The sequence below is a fragment of the Hemicordylus capensis genome, chromosome 4, assembly GCF_027244095.1.
Source record: "Hemicordylus capensis ecotype Gifberg chromosome 4, rHemCap1.1.pri, whole genome shotgun sequence".
In the NCBI taxonomy this organism is placed as follows: domain Eukaryota; kingdom Metazoa; phylum Chordata; class Lepidosauria; order Squamata; family Cordylidae; genus Hemicordylus; species Hemicordylus capensis.
In genome coordinates, this window is record NC_069660.1 from 221,360,300 (window position 1) to 221,383,712 (window position 23,413).

The 23,413-nt window shown below is 43.0% G+C and overlaps 1 protein-coding gene across 5 annotated transcripts in view; it reads left to right on the plus strand.

The window, feature by feature from the left end:
* CARMIL1 (capping protein regulator and myosin 1 linker 1) overlaps nt 1-23,413 on the plus strand; it is a 255,934-nt gene that overhangs the window by 217,695 nt on the left and 14,826 nt on the right. For 4 of the 5 annotated variants that reach the window (XM_053245615.1, XM_053245616.1, XM_053245619.1 and 1 more), the window contains 6 exons: nt 608-674; nt 2,837-3,033; nt 3,606-3,712; nt 13,857-14,286; nt 15,963-16,035; nt 21,845-22,078. In XM_053245615.1, the coding sequence (XP_053101590.1) occupies nt 608-674; nt 2,837-3,033; nt 3,606-3,712; nt 13,857-14,286; nt 15,963-16,035; nt 21,845-22,078 (1,108 nt within the window). The remainder of the gene's footprint in view (nt 1-607; nt 675-2,836; nt 3,034-3,605; nt 3,713-13,856; nt 14,287-15,962; nt 16,036-21,844; nt 22,079-23,413) is intronic. The other variant, XM_053245618.1, reaches the window with a different exon arrangement.

The window sequence follows — 23,413 nt, forward strand, 5'->3', positions numbered from 1 at the left end:
TTGTGTTCTATCACATTGTGGAATTCCAACATGCCTGTCAGACTCTGCCCCTCCTTTTGCTCTTTTTTGTGTGACTGGGTGGGGACAGGAGGGGCTGGTTGTATCATTTGCTCTTTGCTCCAGAGGGAGCATTCAAGCAGCTGACTTGCTTTCTTTGGCTTGAGTTCAAAAGAGTTGTGTTTTTCTTTAGCTTGATCTAGGTCCCTGACCTAATAAACTTGCTTCTAGGTCATGGCCTAATAAACAATATATAGGATTATACTTCTATTTTTATATTTAATGTTGAGCTTTCAACCATGCTTTTAAAAATTAAACAAGCTGATGTTGCCAACTTATTCTACATCAAACTTTGGATCCTTTCGAATACAGTTGTCATTATGAATAAATATTTCTGAAGAGAGAGTATAATTAACAGTTCATTTGATTAATACTCCAAAATAGAATGCAAGTTAGCTTCATATTAACAGCTGTGTTGACTCTGTAGTATGAAGAGGAATACACGCCAGTCTTATTTAGGGTTAATAGCTGCCGTTGTACAGCTAACTTCCCTCTAACTTTGATGAGTGAGTAGGAGCCATTAAATTCTGTTTCTTTTTTAAATCTGTAGATGACTCCTAAGTCTAAAAGGAAGAGTATCCACAGTAGAATGCTGAGGCCAGTATCCAGAGCTTTTGGTGAGTGGTTTTGTTTTTGTATTTGGTTTTTTGTTTGTTTTTGCTTTAGTGTTTTGTTTTCCTATGATTTAATAAATCTACTTTCGTAAGTTTATATTCGTATGAAAGAAGCTCTTGTGCTTGAAATTTCTGGATTACTACTGTTGCTCAGGTTCAGTAAACAAATTTTGCTTAATAGTTGTGTCTGAAGGAATTTTGAAGGAATACTGTGCTTTTGAAGGAATACCATGCTCATTCAGATTGTTTTTTCCTGCTAAGTATAATCAGGAAACTATAGATAAACATATGTTTATATATTTCCTGCATATAAAATATATGTTGCTATCTGTCTCTCTTAAACAATTGCAGTATTAGGGATGTGCAAACAGGTTCGAATTCGAACTGGTTCAGTTCAAAGGTTCGAACTCAAACCAAACAGGGCAATGAATTGGCAATACTGGTCCGAATTAGAACCAAACAGAGCCTGGTTCTATTCGAACTGGTTCGAGCCTTCAAAACTGGGTTGGGTGGTAGGCACCCATGGGTGCCAACTACCACCCAAAGCAATTGGAGACTCCTACAATTTTTAATGATTTTTTGGAAAAAATTTAAATTATTTTTCTCATAGGGTATAATGGGGACTCGAACTGGCCCATTATACCCTATGTAGAGCACCAAGGGGCACAAAAGTGGGGTGGGTGGTAGGAGTTGAGGCCATACTTGCTGTGCCCTCAGACCCACTGTGGGGTGCCCTGGCACCCCCCAAAAGGCGGGATGGGGCATCCTCAAATCCCCATTATTCCCTATGGGAGGAATAAAAAAATTGAAAAAACTTTTAAAATTCACCAATAATCGCAGGAGTCTCCGATTGCTTTGGGGATTGGTGGGTGGTAGGTACCCTGGGGGCCTACCACCCACCCCACTTTTGTGCCCCTAGGTGTTCTACATAGGGTATAATGGGCCGGTTTGAGTCCCCATTATACCCTATGTAGAACCTTTTAGAACCGGTTCAGGTTCGAACTGAACCAAAGGGGGGTTCAAGCAAAACCAAAACCGAACCTGCCCACCCCAGTTCGAAGCCAGTTCAAATTCAAACCGAACCGGGCAAACCGGTTTTGTGCACATCCCTACAAAGGATATACTTAAAATAGTTGATTTGGTCTATACCAGGGCTGCTCAACTTTGGCCCTTCTGTAGATATTGCCCTGCAACTCCCATAATCCCTGGCAATTGACTGCTGTGGCTGGGAATTATGGGAGCTGTAGTCCAAAATCAGCTGGAGGGCTGAAGTTGAGCAGCCCTGGCCTATACTCATTGTTGGCATGTTGATCTTTACTGTAAGGCATTATAAAGAGGCTCACTCTTACCCCTGCTAACTGAGCAGAGAGACACATTTTTAAAGTGATGATTATCTTAAATTTAGCAGGGAGAGAGCAACTGGCCCTATCCAACCCCAGCACAACATCCCTCTAGTGGCTGTTGCTGATATCCGCCTTATGTTTCTGTTTAGATTGTGAGCCCTTTGGAGACAAGGGGCCATATTATTTAATTATGTATTATTTATTTTTCTATGTAAACCGCTTTGAGAACTTTGGTTGAAGAGTGGTATATAAATATTTGTCGTGGTAGTAGTAGTAGCTATGTAGGAACCTGTCTCTCTGTAGGTAATACATTTAGATATTTAGATTATTCGAAATACTTTTAGATCTTGAGAAATACAGTCCTGTGTTTAGAGACACTATGAAAGCATGTGAATACATGTAGTTTGGTGTCTTGGTCTCATTGTCAGGCTCATGTGTGCCTCACAACCCCCATGGGCTCTTATTTAATCTTCACCTTCCTTGTTAAAACATGGTTTCTAGTTCCAGTTTGAAAGCAAAATATAATTTGATGGTTTTTTTGTTTTTTTTTTGATGCCGTGGCAAAATGTAGTTTGCCACAACCAGGAAGTACAGGAGTAGCCATGTAAGCCTAAGGTTCAGACCTGAAAGCCAAAGCATAGTTAGACCAAACAGCTAACTTTCTTTGCTTACAAATGCCTCTTCTGAGACATTTACTGATTTACCAAGACATGCATTTATGGAGTTCACTGAGAGAGGCCTTGATGGAATTATGCCTGTGTTAACACAACTGACAAGGGATGGGATTTCAAATCTAATAGCATCTTTAAACATTTTCCTTAGAGATGGAGTTTGACTTGGACAAAGCACTGGAAGAAGTTCCTATCCACATAGAAGATCCCCCATTCCCTTCTGGCAGGTTGGACAAACGGACATCTGGGTTCATTTCAGAGCTGCCTTCTGAGGAAGGGAAAAAACTTGAGCACTTTACAAAACTACGGCCTAAAAGGAATAAAAAACAGCAGCCCACACAAGCCTCTGTGAGTAAAAATGTTGCTGAAGGCTTTGTGCTTTATATGTATTTGAACAATAAATGAGATTTAAGGTCATGCCCTGGTAGGCAAACTCAGGCTTGTTTTATTGTTTGCCTATTTATCATCTGTTAGAGTACCAGGAGGGCACAACTCAAATGCCTCACAAGACCAACCATGTCTTGGTGTGCAGGGGCCGAGTTCAATTTTCAGCACATTAATTATTACACTAAAATAAATTAAATAAACATATTAATGAATGTGAGGAGGCAGAGGGTCGGAGTCGGGCGAAAGAGGTATGATGTCAGTGGGCTCCAGCCCTGGGGAATATCTGCTCTTAAGCAGCCAACCTGATTCAGCTGCTGTTGGTGGTCAGCAGGATATTCCTACCTGTGGGCCAGCAAAAAAGGCCCCGTGGACCAGATCTGGCCCCCGGGCATTATGTTGTTCAGGCCTCAAGTAGACCATCCATTAGGAAACTGCTCTTTTTAAAACCAATAGGCAATTTCTCAGCCATCAGTAATTAACCTTAAATCTTCTAGAATAAGGAAGGCATTGTCTTTGATTTTTTTTTTTAATAGGTGAGTACTGCAGTGCCTCAAGATGGGGAACAGAATGGTCTTATGGGAAGAGTAGATGAAGGTGTCGATGAATTTTTCACCAAAAAAGTGACAAGAATGGATTCAAAGTAAGGGTTTTTAAATTCTCAAATTACAGTAGCAGAAGCTTAATTGCATTTCTTCATTAGAGAAGAAATTGCATTTCTTCATTCTTCATAGAGACTGCAGGTATATTTTTGATGTATGTGTTGTTTTTTCTTTTAACACAAATTGAATCAAGAAAACATACCCTGCTGTCACCAGAACAAATGTAACAGGTTGCAGTTAGAATGAATACTTTTATTTTAGAAGTGAATGTAACACAATGGTTTGTTTTTGAATGCAGCCTAAGGTCCCCTGAGCCCACAGGCTCCCTCCTCCACTTTGACTCAGCCCTGTGACATCAAATGTCCTAGTTAATTTAAATACCACCTCTTTGTGTCATCTAAACCAAGAGTTGTTTAACTGTGTTTTTGTGTCTGCTCTTATTGCCTTTTATCTGTTTCTTTTCATGCCTGTATTTATTATGCCTACTAAAGTTGTTTTGTCGAGTTTATGTGAGGGTGAGGAGAGACCACAAGTCCTCTCTTTCCCTGCCCTCATCCACTAAAAATTAACTGGTACCATAAGAGCAGCCAGGTCACTTATTAGAACAGAGGATTATAAGCAGTTGATATGCAGTGCTTGTTTTGTGTGTTCATTTTTTTCAGGAGCATTTTTTTAAAAAGGCTCCTATTTTTGGTCATTTTCAATACTTTTTGAACAAGTATTTTTCCAGTACTTTTTAAACTGTTCTTCTTTTGAATGGTCTCTGTCCATTACACAGATGGGCTTCGCGCTTGTGTGAAGAGATGTTCGGAACCTCACAAGCTCTCTTTCTCTCCAAATCAGTCCTGAGGCTCCTCCCCTCTACCCCTTGGTCACGTGCTGTGCACCCTCCTCCTCAGTTCTTTTTCATCCGCCAAGGAATAATCTCTGAGAGAACCTTGCTAGTTTTCTCTATAAGAGATCAAGTGCAATCATTTTTATTTTACTCACATTCTCTTTTCATATTCCTTAGTATTCAGTCTTTCAGTTTTACGTTTTATTTTATCTTGAGTTTACCCTACCCCAGTGTGGGGGTGGGCTATTTTCCCACCGAAATTGTATGGCCTGCAAAGTAACGTTTAAACATTGCTCAGGCTGCCGAGCTACTATTCCCTCCACTGACGGGCATCATCTTTGCCTTCTCTGTTTGGGGGAATCCCATTTAATTTCTGCCTGCTTCCATTGCCAGAAATCCACACATCAAGCAAGAAGGGACAGGGCTTCGAGGCTATTTCTCTCTCTGTGGGAACGTGCCCTGTCAGCTTTGGCTACCATGGAGCAATCAGCCATAACTTCTTCTGGTCTCAATGCAGGGGGTTCCATCCCGCAAGGAGGGCCTGGGACTCTGCCCCAACTCCCTCTGCCTCCTTCAACTTGCTGCCAGCTGCCCCCATGGTGTTACCTTCTCAGTCCATTCAGGGGCCAGTAGTTTCAGGACCAGGCTTGCCACCCTTGGGCGATAGTCAGCACCCCCAAAACCGGGCACCCCAATTCCAGGCAACAGGATTAATCTGTGCCGCTGAAGCAGTGAAAGACAAAGAAGAACAAACAGCTGGATGTGCCCCCCAAAACACCAAAAAGGAAGAAACAGGCACTGAAAAATCCTGATCCTGTGGTTGATGCCCATGTGCATGGGCTACAGCTGCGCAGCCTTCTAAGTAGGCCAGGAAGTCAAAGCACTGTGCACCCTCAGCGCCAGGAATGGAGGTGAAGCAAGCCACGCCCAATAATCCGCGGAGCCTGGGCCTGAGCCTCCCATTACACTGTGCTCCGTTCAGGGGCAAACCACTCCAATCAAAGACTTGGAGGTGTTTCATTACCCCACACTTTAGCCGGACTGAGCTGCCTCCATTCCAAGATCATACTATCCATACCCGCTGGGGATGGTGGCAGACTTGGAGGAAGAGTCCTGGCAATCAGACAACTCATCCGTCAGGATCGAGAAAGGTCTAGGAGTTCTCCACAATCTCCCTATCATCCCATGAGGGATTACAATTACGATTTTGAGTATGGGGTGGCAATTACATGGAAGACAATCGTAAGTATGCACCGGTTCGTCATAGGACTGACTTTTACTATGGTTATGAAGGCAGTTGGTGGGTACGTGACAGTACGTACCAGTACAGGTCCAGATCACCACAATTTGTGTATCCTGCCCAGTCCCACCTCTCCCAACTGAGCTCCCCATCATCTGCCTGTTAGCAATATCGATACCACTAACGTCATGTTCCCGTGCATCGGTACAACACAGAGCATAATAGAGATCCATTGACAAGGGATGCAGCTCCGCTGCACCACAGCCTGAATCCCCTTTGGTGCCGATTACTTTTTATTTTATTTATTCATTCATTCATTCAGTTTATATACCCCCCCTTCCAAAAATGGCAGTTCCCTCACAACTGTGGGGGGGGGGGATCGGGGTCCCACTTGCCAACCCGCCAGTAGCGCCTATTAAAACCATTACGCCAATTCCACCAGCCAAGATATTGGAGTCCTCATACTTGGAATCAAGTTCAGAAGAGGGAGACCCAGAGAAGTCCTCTTCACAGGAAGAGGTTGCTACATCTACACATGCAGACTTGCTTGGGAACCCTAAGCATCCATCACCTTCAGTGGATCTGAAGTCATTCTCCGTCCAAGTGACTAAGATGGCTGCGTCCCTGGGATTGTACCTGAAGGAAGAAACAAAATTATCTTCTAACCCAATGTTTGATTTGATTGAAGGAGAGTCACAGCAAATGGTGGCACTATTGAACCAAGCCGTGTTAGACATCACACATGGACTCTGAGAGACACCTTCATTTGTCTCACCTACTTCCTATAAGGTAGAACATTTCTATAGGGTACAAACAGAGGACTGCACATTCTTGCAAAAACATCCTATTTCAAACTCAATCGTTGTGGAGGCAGCCCAATTGAAATCCAGAAACAAGATGTTATCCACCTATGGACAAGGAGGGCCAAAAATTAGACTCCCTAGGCAGATATTTATATTCAAGTTCCACACTGCAGATAAAAATTGCTAACTACCAGGCATACATGTCTCGGTACAACCACATGTTGTGGGAGAAGCTTATGCAACACCTGGAATTATTACCTGCAGCTGAGAAGGAGTCTCTCCAATGTGAAGCCTTTAAACCAGGCTTGCTCAACTTTGGCCCCCCCAGCTGTTTTTGGACTACAACTCCCATAATTCCCAGCCACAGTGGCCAATAGCCAGGGATTATGGGAGTTGTAGGCCAGCATCTGCAGGAGGGCCAAAGTTGAGCAACCCTGCTTTAAACTGAGTAAACAGCAACTGACACATCTTGATGCTCTACAGCCTGTGCTGTCAGGGTCCTTGTGAGTTCCATCACTCTGCCGTCATGCATATCTACGCTCTTCAGGTCTGACACCTGAAGCCAGAACCCGTATAGAGGACTTACCATTTGATGGCTCAAACCTTTGGGGAGTCTCAGACAAACGAAACAATGGTTCAAAAAATTAAGAAATATGGTAAAATCTATGAATCTTTCTTCTTCAACAATTTCCAGGTTCAATTGGTCTTTTCGGTCCCAGAAGTCCTGTTCATCCCAACAATCTACAACTTCAACAAACGACCAGTCCTTTTGACAGTCTCATTACAATACAAGAAGAAACCTTTCTCCAGTGTCAAGTCTTCTCAGTGTAAGCCCAAGTCCTCCACCTTCCACAAGAGAACCTGACTGCCCCTGGATTGGAACGTGTCTGAGACCATATCTGGACATGTGGGAGCACATCACCACAGACAGTAGGGTTCTCACTATCGTACATCTTGGGTACGTAATAGAATTTATATCCACCAGAAGAGAGAAGAATCACTCATCCAGATGTCTCTCTGCAGTTGGTTATAGGAGCATTACTCAAGAAGGGGCCATTCCAAAGAAAGGCGGAGGTCTACGTCCCATCTTAGATCTCAGATTCCTAAATTCTTTTGTATACAAGACCTACAAATGCTTCAGGATGCTAAGAATTTTGGACATCAAGGCCCTCCTTTCAGAGGGGATGTGGTTCATCTCCATAGATTTAGAGGATGCGTACTACCATATATCCATTCATCTTCAGCACAGGAAATACCTATGCTTTCAGATTGGTGCAGACACATTCCAGTTCAAAACCATGTCCTTCGGCTTCTCCTCTGCCCTAAGGGTATTCATAAAGTATATGGCAATGGTCAGGCGTGGAGGCAGCCGAATGGGGGCCTGGGTCCGGTCCCGCCTCTCAAGCAACATCCCGTGTGTGTGACATCACGCGCACGGTGCTTGGCTCAAGCTACATAAGAGTCCCAAGGGAACTCCCCACCTGGGCTCCAGCGAGCCCAGAGCCAGTTCTGCTCTTTCATTTCAGGTAGCATTTGTTGCCTGAAATGAAAGGGCAGAGCAGGCTCAGGCTCTCTGGAGCCCAGGCGGTGTGGGGGGAGCAGCTATTTCCCTTTCTCTCCCTTGATAGAGGAAGAGAAAGTGAAATAGAGGCTTCCAGGCAGCAAATGCTGCCTGAAATGACATGGCAGAGCTGGTTCAGGGCTCACTGGAGTGTGAGTGGGGAGAGTTCACTCTGGCCTCTTACAGATCCCAAACCACACCCCTCTGTGGGCTTCAACGGCCCTTCACATTGGCGGCCCAAGTTCTTTAAACCCTTTTGCACAATGGTAGCTCCACCCCTGGCGATGGTCGTAGGGCATTAGCAGGAGAGGGGTGTACAGATTTTTCCATATTTTGGACGATTGGCTGCTGACAGCAGAGTCCCTAGAGTCTCTTCGAAGGGACCTTCAAGAGACTATCTCCTTGTGGAAGAACTGAATACCAACTTCAAAAAATACCAGCTAGTTCCTATGCACAAGATAAAATCCTTAGGCATCATCTTCGACTCAGCCAAGGCAGCAGTGAGAAGATTGTGTGGAGCAGATAAGAGATCTTGCTCAATACCTACACAAGTCAGCACTACATCCACCACATCAGGTTCAATGGATATTGGGCCTGTTGGCTTCCACCGTTGCCGTTTTGCCATCTGCCAGACTACATATGAGACCATTACAGCGATGGTTCCTGGACATTTTCCATCCAACCAGACACCACAATTCCAACATATTAGTGCTGCCACAACACGCAGTTCGCCTTGCCCTTGTTGGGTGGATAATCAGCACAAACCTCCGCCAGTCCACTCCATTCCATGGGGCAAGCCTGCAGGTGCGCCTCACCATGGATGCCTCTCAGGAAGGCTGATGCGCCCACTTTCGAGGCCTTCTTTTGAACGGACATTGGTCCAGAGAGGAAGTGGGGCACCACATAAACTACTTAGAACTGTTGGTGGTTTTCAAGGCCTTTTGTGCTTCTCCACTGCCTGCACTGTCTTTTTTCGTATGGGCCGAGGTCAAACAATTTTTAAAGGGCTTAGTGTATTTACACCCAGATACGCCGTTGTTGGCACCATCTTGGGACCTCCCAAGGGTCCAGGCAGTTCTCACAGGTAGACCATTCGAACCATTGGCGACCTGCAGTCTTCGTTTACTAACTCTGAAGACCATCTTCTTAGTAGCCATTACCTCTGCTCATAGGTTGGGGGAATTAAGAGCTTTAAGGTCAGACTCGCCTTACCTGATTTCCCAGAAGGAGAAGGTTATGCTTGGACCAGACATGCCTTTTTTACCTAAAGTGGTTTCTGGTTTCCACAGGTCTCAATTCATCTCGCAACCAGTGTTCTCTCTGAACCCAACCTCTGTAGATGGCACACGCTCAATGTTAGAAGAACACTGGCCTTTTACATTCAGTGTACAGCACCTTTTAGACTATCTCCTGCTCTTTTTGTAATGTATGGTGCTCCTCATAAAGGTAAAAGAGCATCAGCTCAGTCCATCTCAGCCTGGATAGAACAAACTATAAAGTTGGTATACCAGGTGGCAGGAATAAAACCCTCCTACAAATGTTAAAGCCCATTCTACTAGGGTGATGGCCACCTTCACAGCTCTTGACCATATGGAAGATAACAGAGCAGGGGAATCCAAGTGTAATAGGCCTTTAGACTCTATATGCCAGATTGCAACCTGGGCATCACCCACGTCTTTCATAAGACACTACACACTGGATGTCCGCACTCGTAATGATGCTCCCAGATAGGTCCTGCGGGCTTTGTTCCAGTAATATATTGAGAGGCCTTGATTTAATCCTGGTCTTGAGCTCTGTTGCCCTCCTCCAATGCTGGTAAGAGCTTGCAATGCGCCCATCTGTGTGATGGACAGAGACCACTCAGAAGAACTTCAGGTTGCTTACCTGTAGCTGGGGTTCTTCTGGTGGGCATCTGTCCAGTCATATATCAGCGCATCCTTCCCTGCTGCAGAGCTCTATAGCGGCAGACTCTAGAACTGAGGAGGAGGGTGAGCAACATGTGACCAGGGGATAGAGGGGAGAAGTCTCAGGACTGATTTGGAGAGAAAGAAAGCTTGTGAGATTCTGAACATCTCTTCATGCAAGTGCGAAGCCCATCTGTGTGACTAGACAGATGACCACCCGAAGAACCCCAGTTACAGGTAAGCAACCTGAAGTTCTCTGCTGTGATAGTTTGCATGATTTTATTGGCACTGCAGGTCTTGCTAGACAAAATCACATGGACTACCATAGCTGGTCAGATTAAACAATGGTGTGAGGAAATGAAGTTGAAGACAGAGAGGTGCCGTAGCTCAGTGGTAGTGCATCTGCTTTTCATGCAGAAGTCCCACTTTGAAAAGCCGCTGCCAGTCAGCATAGACAGTACTGAGCTAGATGGACCAGTGGTCTAACTGTGTTAAACAGCTTCCTATGTTCGTAGGATAGAGGAGAAAATGGAATATGATAATGAAAAACATCAACAGCTAGAAGAACAAATGGATGCTATAATCACTTTGCAATAAGGTTTAATTTCCTGGTTGATACATAAATGCTGTATTTCTTTCTCATTGGTATTACTAAGGGGTTATATCATAGGAAATGCATACAATTTCTCAGAGCAAGTATCACAGCTTAAAAATAGTGTTGCGTAAATGTGTAATAGAGCTGAATACTAAAATATTCCCATTCCTTCATTGTGAATTAACAAACACAATATCAACACAATTTTAGCTAATTTGTGGTTACCTAAAAGGATACTTTGTGTGTTTGACATTCACTTATTTAAAAAGAAAAAGAGAGGAGAAGAGAAAGATGTTGAGAAAATAGCATGTGCATTTTTTTTAGAAAGTAAGTGATAAGGTTAAGTGAAAAGAGCCTGTTAAGTTGCTAGCTTATGGGAAGGGACATATGAGAAGCTTTGTGCTACACAGCAAATACTTTGCAAAAAGGTATTCTGAAAAACTGCTCACAATATTTGTAAGATATTTGCATAGCTTATTTATATGGTCAAATCTACTTGCTGACTAGCTGTAAAATACCTTGAGACATCCTGAAAAGACAGTATGGCTTCACTGATGCAGTGGCTTTTATGCTGTGTTTTCAAATGTTCATGTGTGTGTCTGTGTCTGTCTGTATGTTAGTAACAGCAATGTCTTGTCTTTAAAAAATTTTAAATTGTTGTTTTTAGTTGTAAAGGCATGGCAACTCAAATTCTACTGTGGTGGTTGGTAGGAGTATGTTTAGGGGAACATTTAATTGAGCAGATCAGTCATTCTGGTCAGTTGTAAAAGTTTGTTTTGCATGTGTAAAGTTCCACATATTTTACCCAGACCTCCCCACCCCTACCAGTCAGGCTAAATAGTAGTGGCCCAGCTGTTTAGCTCATGAGGAGAAGAGAAGAGAAGAGAAGAGTGGCCGTTCTGCTGTGATGCTTTTAATGGGTTCTTTGTGAACAAGATCTCCTATATTCAGGCCAACTTGGACTCCACTATTTTGCAAGGTCTATGGAGGAGGTGTCCAGTGATCCCTCTTGCATTATTAGATTCGATCAGTTTCAATCTGTGACTCCTGAGGATGTGAACAAGCTGCTTGGGGTGGTGTGGCCTACCACCTGTTCTATGGATCCTTGCCTGACTTGGCTGTTTCTATCTAGCAGCAAGATCATTAGAGGTGACCTAGTTAATATCATAAATGCATCGCTGAGGGAGGGTAGGGTGCCTCCTTGTCTGAAGGAGGCAATGGTTAGTCCACTCCTTAAGAAGCCTTCCCTAGACCCCTTAGTGATGGATAGTTACAGGCCAATCTCCCTTGGTTGGGCAAGGTGATTGAGAGGGTGGTGGCCGACCAGCTCCAGGCAGTTTTGGAGGAAACTGATTATCTAGACCCATTTCAAACTGGCTTTAGAGCTGGCTATGGAATTGAAACAGCCTTGGTTGGCCTGATACATGACCTTTACCGGAGAACAGACAGAGGGAGTGTGTGTCTGCTGGTTCTTCTGGATCTCCAGCTATCGGTGGTGTTCGATACCATCAGCCATGGTATCCTTCTGGATCGCCTGGGGAAGTTGAGGATAGGGGCACTGCTTTGCCGTGGTTCTAATCCTATCTCTTGGGTAGATTCCAGATGGTGGAGCTTGGTGACAGTTGCTCCTCAAAATGGGAGTTGTTGTTTGGAGTCCCTCAGGGCTCCATTCTGTCACCAATCCTTTTCAATATCTACATGAAACCGCTGGATGAGGTCATCAGGAGATTTGGTGCTGGGTGATATCGGTATACTGATGACACCCAAATCTACTTCTCCTTTCCATCTTCAGGAAATGGCACTCATTCTCTAAATGCCTGCCTACAGGCAGTAATGGGCTAGATGAGGGAGAACAAATTGAAGCTGAATCCAAGCAAGACAGAGGTCCTCATTGTGGGGGCTCAGAATCTGAGGGGTGAGTTAGATCTTCCTGTGCTGGATGGGCTTACACTCCCCCAGAAAAAGCAGGTGCACAGCTTGGGAGTACTTCTGGTCCCAGGCCTCACCCTGGTATCTCAGGTGAAGGTCATGGCCAGGAGTGCTTTCTGTCAGCTTCGGCTGATTCGACAGCTGCGCCCATTCCTCGAAGAGGATAACCTCAAAACAGTGGTGCATCAGCTGGTAACCTCCTGGCTTGACTATTGCAATGCGCTCTACATGGGGCTGCCTTTGTACGTAGTTCAGAAACTTCAGTTAGTTCAAAATGTGGCAGCCAGATTGGTCTCTAGGGTAACCAGGAGAGACCATTTTATGCCTGTCTTGAAACAGTTACACTGGCTGCCAATATGTTTCCTGGCAAAATACAAAGTGCTGGTTAATGCCTTTAAAGCCCTGAATAGCTTAGGTCCAAGTTATCTTAGAGAGCACCTTCTTCTGCATGATCCCCACTGCAAATTAAGGTCATCTGAAGAGGTTCTGGTGGTGACTCAGAGGTGGGCCTTCTCTGTAGCTGCTCCTGAGCTGTGGAATGCACTCCCAGCAGAAATTAGTAATTTGAGTTCATTACTGTCTTTCAGGAAAGCCCTTAAAACCTATCTGTTTGGCCTGGCCTTACAGGGTTTTTCAATTACTGTAAACTGTTTTAAATTGTTTTAAAGGGTTGCCTGGTTTTCCAGGATTTTTAGCTGTTTGAATGTTTAATTGGTTTTATTCTGTTTTTATAGTTTTGGTTTTAATTGTTAACTGGTTTTAATTGTTTTTATCCTGTTGTAAACCACCCTGAGCCATTTTGGAAGGGCGGTATATAAACCAACCAACCAACCAACCAACCAACCAAATAAATAAATAAATAAATAAATAGCGAGCAGTGAGACTTTGCTTCTCTGTGACATGTTATCTGGGAATGAAACTTGTTTCCCAATCTATTGACACATTGATGAATTTATACCATGCTCATAAGCATATTTACTTAGAAGGTAAAACTACTTACTTTCAATGGATTATGCATTCAGTCTAAACTAGCAAGATGGAACTTCACCCTTAACTCAATGCAATAACAGAACTAAAGAGAATGTTTAGCTGATCAGCTACTTTCGTCTCAGGGTAGGCCTGAACATATGAGACATGAGAGGCTAGGTAAGTAGCTTACTTTCAGTAAGTGTGTACGGCAGTTGAGACAGAAATTACTATTCAGAAACCATACTGGACAAATGCTTTTCTCTGAAGAGGCAATATGAAATTCTAAATCAAACGTTTTAACAACAAGAAAAACCCATTCATAATATTTTATGTATGTTTGCCTTATTAGGAAGTCCTCAGCAAAAAGCTCAGACATCAGTGACCCTGGTGAAGCAACTGATGAAAAGAAAAAAAGAGATTCTCGGAAAAGTGGCTTTCTCAATTTAATCAAATCTAGATCCAAATCTGAACGTCCTCAGACTGTACTGGTGTCAGAGGAGCCCTCATCACCTAAAGGTATTGTCAAAGGCCCCACAGTGGACACTACAAAGAAGGAGACTAAGTCAGCTGAGCATAATGGCAGCGCTGAAAAAACAGAGGACTTAAAAACACCAGAGTCTCTAGAAGAGGCTCTAACAGAAGATGCTGCAAAAACAGAGAAGAGTGATAGCAAAGGCAGCCCTCAAGGGGGTCGTAGGTATGGGGTGCAAGTGATGGGCAGTGGACTTCTAGCGGAAATGAAAGCCAAACAGGAACGGAGAGCTGCATCTGCACAAAAGGTGAGGAATATTATGTATTTCATTTTGATAGTTCACACTAATACCTAACTCCTAGCAATTAATTTCTTGTAGGCTGATTATTCCTACAGTTATGTTACGTACAATAATATGGCAAATGGTGGCTATCTCAGGCATTTGGTATTGACCAAAATTGCCATCCTCAATATTTTTAAGACCTGCAGTTCCTGTTTATTATATTTATTATGAGAAATTAATACATTGTCTGTGCTCTGAGATACAGATGGCTGTTTAAATTCAGATCTAGCCAATGTAAAAACAAAACCATAAGGAATTTACTACTTGATGCATGACCTAGTACAGTCTTATTACAGTTGCAGATGATGAGCAGGTGCATGCTAGATGAAAAGATGGCAAATGTGTATGTTTTGTTTTTTTGTTTTTGCTTTGCTTTGAATCAGATGTGTGAGATAGCATGAATGCTGTGAGATAAATGAATGAGGATTAGTAATCTCTCTCCAGGCAAACATTTAGTGGTGGTCTTGCTCCATCTAGTGTTTGAATAACTAAATATTAAATAACTTCTAATGGAAATAGGGCCATGTAGCACAGATTAATTAGCACATCAAAGGGGTTTTTAAAACAGAATTCTCCAGCAAGGAAAAGTCAGGCTGGTGATACATTCTACACTTACCTGGAAATAAGCATAGAACAGGTAATCAGATTCATCTTGGTTGTATTAAGTATACTACAGCAGATTTTCTCCTCTTTTTTTCTGCTAGCCAAGTAGATGCAGTCTTGGAGTTCTGTTTAATAGGTGTGATTAAATAGTTGAACTGATATGATAAATATTTGCTTATGTGGGTTTTTTTCCATGTTCACAATTTTTATGTTACAGTGAAAAGAATTCTTACTCTGTATACATTTTGTTTGTTTTGGGAAATGGAGCATATTTTAATTCCCACCAAGTTGGTCTCAAAATATTATCATTTAAACCTGTGCCATATCACTGTCTGATCAGACACTGCTTCCATTTTGATCTTCCTTCATCCTGATATATACTATCTCTGTAAGACAGATTTGTTGCTCTGACCTAGTCAGAGCATCCTCCAATAATATAGTCATACCTAGGGTGAAAACTGGGGAGACTGTGAGGATATCAAGCCAGAGTGCTCCAGGCCACAGCAGAGCAAAGAATTAGACTAGACATCCTATAGAAGGATAAGATGTTCCTATATGTTTGGTGTACTAAAATAGGGTACAGGGTCTGCTGTGATTGTGATTACTGTCAGCAAAAACTTTTCCATCACAGAGAAATAGATGAAGATGAGAGTTAGGACATAGTAGCAACAGGGATTTAAGACAGGACTGGGGGATTTATATGCCATTAGAGAAACATTCCAGCTCTTTTTCTGTACAGTCGTAGCTTCTTAAATGAGATTTCAGTTCCTATAATTTTATGTCTATTACTGCATTCAGTTTTATAAGATTGTAAGCATACAAAGGAAAGGTGTTCAACACTTTCCCATAAGTGAGATGAGCAGAGTGAAGAAAATGGAGAGATATGCTACTGGGTTGTAGAATATTTTCCTCTGTCTTGGGATAGGAAGGGACATAAACTTAGTTCAACAAAATCTCTAATCTGCATTTCTCAAAGAAAGTCTTGAAAGATCATATGGTTAATTATTTATCTCTTTCCCTTTTTTAAAAAAATAAAGAAACTGGGAAATGATTCAAGAGACTCAACAGATCTCTCAGTGAATTTGGAACGATTGGATGGAGCTGGTACAGGTGTGTTCTTCAACATTTACAGAAATATTCCTCAAAGGCTGGTAAAATGGGATATCATTGACTTAAAACTAGTGCTTTAACACACACACTTTTATTGCTAAGTTAAACTTACAAGTGAATTATTAGAAAAAATATATTTTGTGGGAGTGCACTTGACTGTACTTTGTAGATAAAGCTTAAACGTCTCCATAGCTATAATAATTGTTCCCCTTTCTCCTGCATATTAAATTTTTCTGTCCTGGTGCCAGGTTCTGTTAGGTTCCTGTCAGTATCTTATCACCATCCCCCCCTTCTCCCAAGGCTCTCTCCTTACTCTTCACAAAGTGAGGATTTTAGCTACTTTGTCTGAGTCAAAAGAGGGAGTCTACAGTAATTGCTGCCTGAAATAGGCAAACCAACCTGGACCCTTGAGCAAAGCAGTAAGACCTGCCACATTTAAAAACGCATCTGTGGGTAAGAGGGAGGCATCGGTTGCCACCTGATTTTTTTTAAGTGCATTGCATTTCGGATTCTATGCGCTCCCCATTATTATTATCATTATTATTACTACTATTTTGCAACCATAACAATGCATGCTACTTAAATGTATGAAAATTGACTTACTTTGCTCTGTAGTCGTCATTTGCAGGAGAGAATGCTGGGCTATCTTGCATATCACTGGTATCTAGTTGCTTCATCCTTATTCACTAAATGTAGGGAAGCTAAGCTGGAAAGTTCCCAACAGGGAATAATTAACTAGAACATAGTCTATGACAAACCTAGAAACAGAGTTCCAGGCAGCAGGAATGTGCACACAGAAGAGAGTAGCTTTGAGCGTGTGTTGTGGATTTGCCATTAGGCCTTTATAGAATTGCTTTATAAATGCAAATGAACAGGTGAGAAACACTTTGCAGTTTTTAAGAAATCCTTAGAGTAAAGAGCACCTGCTAAGAAGCAGAATATAATTGATTATTCTCAAAAATAGAGTTTTGTCCACAGATGAACATGCCGTGTTCTTGCAATTCCCCTCAAAACTGTATGTGATTACTATACAGGCTGCATCAGGAGCTTTAGCGATGTAAGATGGCTGCCTGGTGCAGCCCCCTCTCCTGCTGCTGTGGCTTCTCAGCATCCCTAGCCTCCAGGGAACATCCAGGCTGTACAGTTCCTTTTTGTCAAAAATAAACAGCTGCTCCTCTCCCTCTGGTCTGTGTTCTTCTTGGTCCATCCTTCCCTTGGCTTAGTGCCTCTACCCCTCTGTCAGGCCTCTGCTTTTTCCACCCATCTTCCTTTCACGTCGCTACTTCTCATCCCACTGTATACAATGTCCCTCATCTATGCTGCCTCTGGAAATTCATCCAGATCTGCCTCCTTATCCTTATGCTACTGAACTATCCAGCACCTCAGTCTCCATACCCTGCCTTTCAACAGCAACCATCAACACTGATGTTTACTCTTTTATTTTGCTTACAAAACTACAAATCACTTTTCCTCTACTCCCGTCTCAGGGAGTTTTCCTAACTTTCATAGGTCTTTTTTCTTTCTTTCCAGTAGCAGCAGCCTATTATAATTTCATACAATATTAGAACTCTGGAGCTTAGGAACATAGGGGTTTTAAATTTATATGATATGTAAGAGCCACACACAACAGGTCAGTTTATGCAGTTTAAAGCATTTGTAAAGGCTGTTTCATGCATTATGAACTTGCTGCCTGGAAAGGATTGATCAGCACATGTGACAATTGCAGAAACTGTTCTTCCTGTATATATGATGTGTACATGCTGGGATGCTCTTCTTCTTTAAAGTTAACCCCTGTCTATAACATGCCCTGATCTTTAGCTTAGCTGATGGCATGGGAGGATGGCTGGAAATCAGATTTAAAAGTAGGATGTTACCAGTGGGAGACAATGGACTACATAAAAGAATTCCAGGAAAGAGAACATTTTGTTCTCCTAACTCATGAGAAAGTGCTTGAGTGTATACCAGCATTTCTGAAATACACCCAAACATGTAACTAAAATGTCACATGAAAAGAACATCTTGTTCACACAGATCTATTGTGAACACTTAAAGGTAGACAGTACCTACATACGATGCAGGTACAAAACATTTTGTAAACTAGAAGATAATTTTGGAAAGTGGCATGCATCATTAATCATTTTGCTTTGAATTTAGAATTTAAATAGCATTTAGCTAGGCCAAGTCATGAATTATAGACAAAATGTTCTGTACTAACTGAATGCTTAGGCAACTCTTCTAGGATAGTATTATGTGCAATTATAAAACTGCACAAGTAGAAAAAGTGCTTCTTCTATTATCTATGGAAATTCCAAAGCTATTGTTTGTAAACACACGTGCAAGCCTAGCTTGTGAAAATTTTTTAAAAGCCTATAGCATAAAACCACGCAAAGTTAAGCACCTTTAAATTCCATGGATTTCATTGGGAGAATTGACATGAACAAGGAATTCCAGGATGCTCAGTAGTACCATCTTGGTACTTCACAGCCACTGGGTTTTCTCTGTAGAACTCTAAAACAGTGTTTCTCAGCATTTTCGGGAGTCATGAACCGGTACATTATTCATGCACAGTTTCCTAGACCAGCAGTTAGTAAGGGGATCGCCCCCCTCACCCCCAACCCCAGTCACCACCCAAAAAACAATTTCGGGCAGCTCTCTGGAGCTCATTTCCAGTCAGCCCTCGCTGTTGGATAATGTTCATTTTGAGGAAGTGAAATGAACATTATCCAGAAGCAAGGGCTGCCTGGAAATGAGCTCTGGAGAGCTTCCAGTAGCCCCTGCCAGCCCAAAATTGTTTTGGGGGTGTGTGATTTTTATTAGTGATGCCTCACGGTACCCAATGCCTCGCAGACCAGTGCTGGTCCACAGACCGGTGGTTGAGAAACACTGCTCTAAAATACATCCACTCCAATACAACTTACTGTTGTTTGTGATCACCAATCCCAGAACAGAAGATTAATAGTTCAAGAGTGGCCAGTCTTGACAAAGGACTGTGACTTTTTCTCTGGGAAGCCCTCTGCATAGCAGCCATCAGGATAGTGTAGCTCCCCAATTGCATTCACAGGAAGCAGAGAAGTTAATGTATTTTTAGATAGAAAGGAAAGGATTATCTAGCACTTGAACCCTCCTTCACTTTTGTCATTGACATGTTCCTGTGTGGAAACAGACTACATCTGATTATCCCACACATTCTCCCTTGTGTTAAACGACTCACCTGTGCCTTTTGAGAATCCAGCCATGCTTCTTTTGTCATGCTGGAAAAGTTAATGGCTAGTGGACCCAAGTCAATTCCACCAAACAGTGAAATATAAGCTGAATCATCTCAACCACACCAGGAATTGGGATACAAGTTCTCCTCTAGACCTATCCTCTAGTCTCGCTCTAGACTTAGCATAGAGGAGGGGGACGTATTTCGTAGGGATGTGCAAAAAATTGCGGGCACAGAACGATCTGTGCCCGAAACGAACAATTTCGGGTGATTCGGGGCCGAACCGAATCACCCCCAATGTCCCCCGATATTTTTCGGGCATGAGCCGAATCACCCGAATTTCGGACCCGGAAAATTCAGGTGATTCGGTTCATGGTTGATTTTTGGTGATTTTTTTAAGTTTTAGTGACTTTGGGGCAGTTTGGGGGCAGAAAGTGGATCTGTCCCAAAGGAGTGGGGTGGGGTGGTAGTGCCTAATGGGTGGAGGCTACCACCCCAATTTCAGGGGGATTGGACAAAGGGCTGATTTTTTGAGAATTTTTGAAGTTTTAGTGACTTTGGGGCAGTTTGGGGGCAGAAAGTGGATCTGTCCCAAAGGAGTGGGGTGGGGTGGTAGTGCCTAATGGGTGGAGGCTACCACCCCAATTTCAGGGGGATTGCACAAAGGGCTGATTTTTTTTTAGAATTTTTGAAGTTTTAGTGACTTTGGGGCAGTATGGGGGCAGAAAGTGGATCTGTCCCAAAGGAGTGGGGTGGGGTGGTAGTGCCTAATGGGTGGAGGCTACCACCCCAATTTCAGGGGGATTGGGCAGAGGGCTGGTTTTTTGGGAATATTTGAAGTTTGGGTGTCTTTGGGGCAGATTGGGGGCAGTAAGTGGATCTGCCCCAAAGGAGTGGGGTGGGCTGGTAGATAGTGCCTAATGGGTGGAGGCTACCACCCATCCCCAATTTCAGAGTGATTGGGCAGAGGGGTGAATTTTGGTGAATTTATGAGGTTTGTCTCCATAAGTTGAGGTGTGCTAAATCGATTACTTCCTTATATTCATACCGTAGTAAGTGTGAAAAAGTGAAAGTGGGGTCATGAGAGTTGTTTAATTGAAAAAAATCTCATTTGCTATGATAGAATGAGAATTCACACCTCAGAAGTTTTTTCTGAGGTGTGAATTCTCATTCTATCATAGCAAATGAGTTTTTTTCAATTAAACAACTCTCATGACCCCACTTTCACTTTTTCACACCTCAGTTACTATGAATAATATGAGGAAGTAATCGATTTAGCACACTTCACCTTATGAAGACAAACCTCATAAATTCACCAAAATTCACCCCTCTGCCCAATCACTCTGAAATTGGGGATGGGTGGTAGCCTCCACCCATTAGGCACTATCTACCAGCCCACCCCACTCCTTTGGGGCAGATCCACTTACTGCCCCCAATCTGCCCCAAAGACACCCAAACTTCAAATATTCCCAAAAAACCAGCCCTCTGCCCAATCCCCCTGAAATTGGGGTGGTAGCCTCCACCCATTAGGCACTACCACCCCACCCCACTCCTTTGGGACAGATCCACTTTCTGCCCCCAAACTGCCCCAAAGTCACTAAAACTTCAAAAATTCTCAAAAAAATCAGCCCTTTGTGCAATCCCCCTGAAATTGGGGTGGTAGCCTCCACCCATTAGGCACTACCACCCCACCCCACTCCTTTGGGACAGATCCACTTTCTGCCCCCAAACTGCCCCAAAGTCACTAAAACTTCAAAAATTCTCAAAAAATCAGCCCTTTGCCCAATCCCCCTGAAATTGGGGTGGTAGCCTCCACCCATTAGGCACTACCACCCCACCCCACTATTCTGCCCCAGGCCCCACTTTCTGCCCCAATCTGCCCCAAAGACATAAAAATTTCAGAAATTTCCCAAAAATCAGCCCTTTGCCCAATCCCCCTGAAATTGGGGTGGTAGCCTGCACCCATTAGGCACTACCACCCCACCCCACTCCTTTTGCCCAGATCCCATGCTATGCCCCCGAACTGCCCCAAAGTCACTAAAACCTAAAAAAATTCACCAAAAATCAGCCCTTTGCCCAATCCCCCTGAAATTGGGGTGGTAGACTCCACCCATTGGGCACTACCACCCCACCCCAAAATTTTGCCCCTGGGCCCCTTTTTACCCACCCGAATCGATTCGGATTAAATCCGAATCCGAACCAAATCAAGGGTGATTCGGGTGACCCAGATTCAGGCACAAAACAGAACGGGTGATTCGGTTCGGGTCCGAGCCGAATCACCCAAAAACCCGAATTGCACACCCCTAGTATTTTGTATCTCATTGGGCTTGCCTGTCAATTGCACTAGTGACTTTATTCTCATTGGTCAGAACAAAGGGCGTTTTCCCCATTGAGTGATTGGTAATCTACAGATATTCCATCCTTTGGGTGTGTTTTGCTCTGCAACTACAGGAGCTAGAAATATATTTTTCATGGAAGCTGAGAATCCAGGCAGGTGATAAAATATCTGAACTTTAAAGTTGCCCTTGCTCTTCTTTTATTTTAAGTGCAGCACTTAAAATAAAAGAAGTTTCAGCCTGAAATTTGCCATGTCATTTATTTCAGTAACTAAGCTTCATCATGCTTCTCCAGAGAACCGTTTTGCCTTGAGTAAAGGTGATTCCATCACAGCTCCATCAGAAAAAGTTACAAAAACTGAACCAAAGACCGAAACTGGGGCAAGGACCCGAAGTTCTTCCAGCACACCTACGAGTCCAAAGCCTCTACTGCAGTCAGCAAAGCCCAGCCTAGCAGGACGGCCTACAGTTCCTCAGAAGCCACGATCTGCCTCTCGGACTGGTAAGAAACCTTCTAAAACTGGATTGATATTAATCCCACAGTGGTTTATATATGAAATATTAATATTCTGAATAGAAACTTCAAAAATGAAGTGACAGTATTTTGGTTCAGTGTCATTGTTTTAATTGTATTCCCTGCTAATTCTAACTAATCCCTCAAATCCTAGAAAATAGGTATTTTAATGGTACATTATGGAAAAGAATGAGATTTCCCCAAGCACTGGAGTGTTTTATACTAATTAATGCTACTATTTTATTAGGTTTACTAGATTATCAGCTTCCCTGTGTTTTGATTCAGATTGCTCTTCCTAATTTCTAACTGTAAAAATGTTTGTGCGTGGATTTTTAAAAAGCTTTTTGAGGCATCAGAATTAATCTTCTTTTGGTACCTAAGTCTACTTTACTGTGTGGTTTTGCAAAGTTACATAGCCTAAAAGTCTTTCATATATTTCAGCTCATCCACTTCAGACAAGAGACATCCAGCTTTAAGTTACTTTGCTTACTGGTCTCCTACTTTTCCTCTTGCTTTCAGATATAATCTGTTCTGATTTAGTTTCCCCCACCCCTTATAATTCTTTGCAGTGGTCCTGTTGTCTAATCACACTAATGGGGGTGTTTGCACAGGCACAGAACACACCTCAGAACCTTCCAGAGCTAAACTCAGAGTTTTGACAGGAGGAAGCCCTGCCCCCTCTTGCTATTTCGTATGCAACCTGCTCCTCTTACCACAGTCTTTTTTCAACCGCAGCAGGAGTTACATTGAGGAATCTCATTACTTGCTGCTGTGAGAGAGCTTTTTTAAAAACAAAAAACAAAAAACAAAAATCCACCAGTGTTACCCTCCTCCTGTTTTTATGCTATCATTTATTGCACTTCGTTTCCATCGTCTTGTCTTTCTGCCTTTCTAGCAGCACTTTTGTTTTGTCAGTCCCCCACCACCACCACCAGTTGCTTCTGGAATGTTTTATGGCCACATCGAGCACATTTAAGCATTGTTCTTTGTATGCTGTAAAGATTCCCTTGTCAGATTACCACTCCAAGTGCCTTTCTTGTCTGGGAGAGACACACAGAGTCAACCATTGTAAAATTTGCCAAAGCTTCAGGAGACAGGCTTGCAGAAACCGAGCTTCTAGAATCTGTGCCATTTTGTGGGAGAGGGTGTTATGTGCCAATTTTACTCTGGAGAGCACCTCAACTTCCTTCAGCACAAACACCACTGGCATGAAGGAACCCAATAATGGTTCTAATATCTGCCTGCCAATGGCCGTGGACCATGAATGACATGAGCACTTGCAGCATGGGAGTGGTGACTGAATGAGAACCTCTGGAGTCCAGA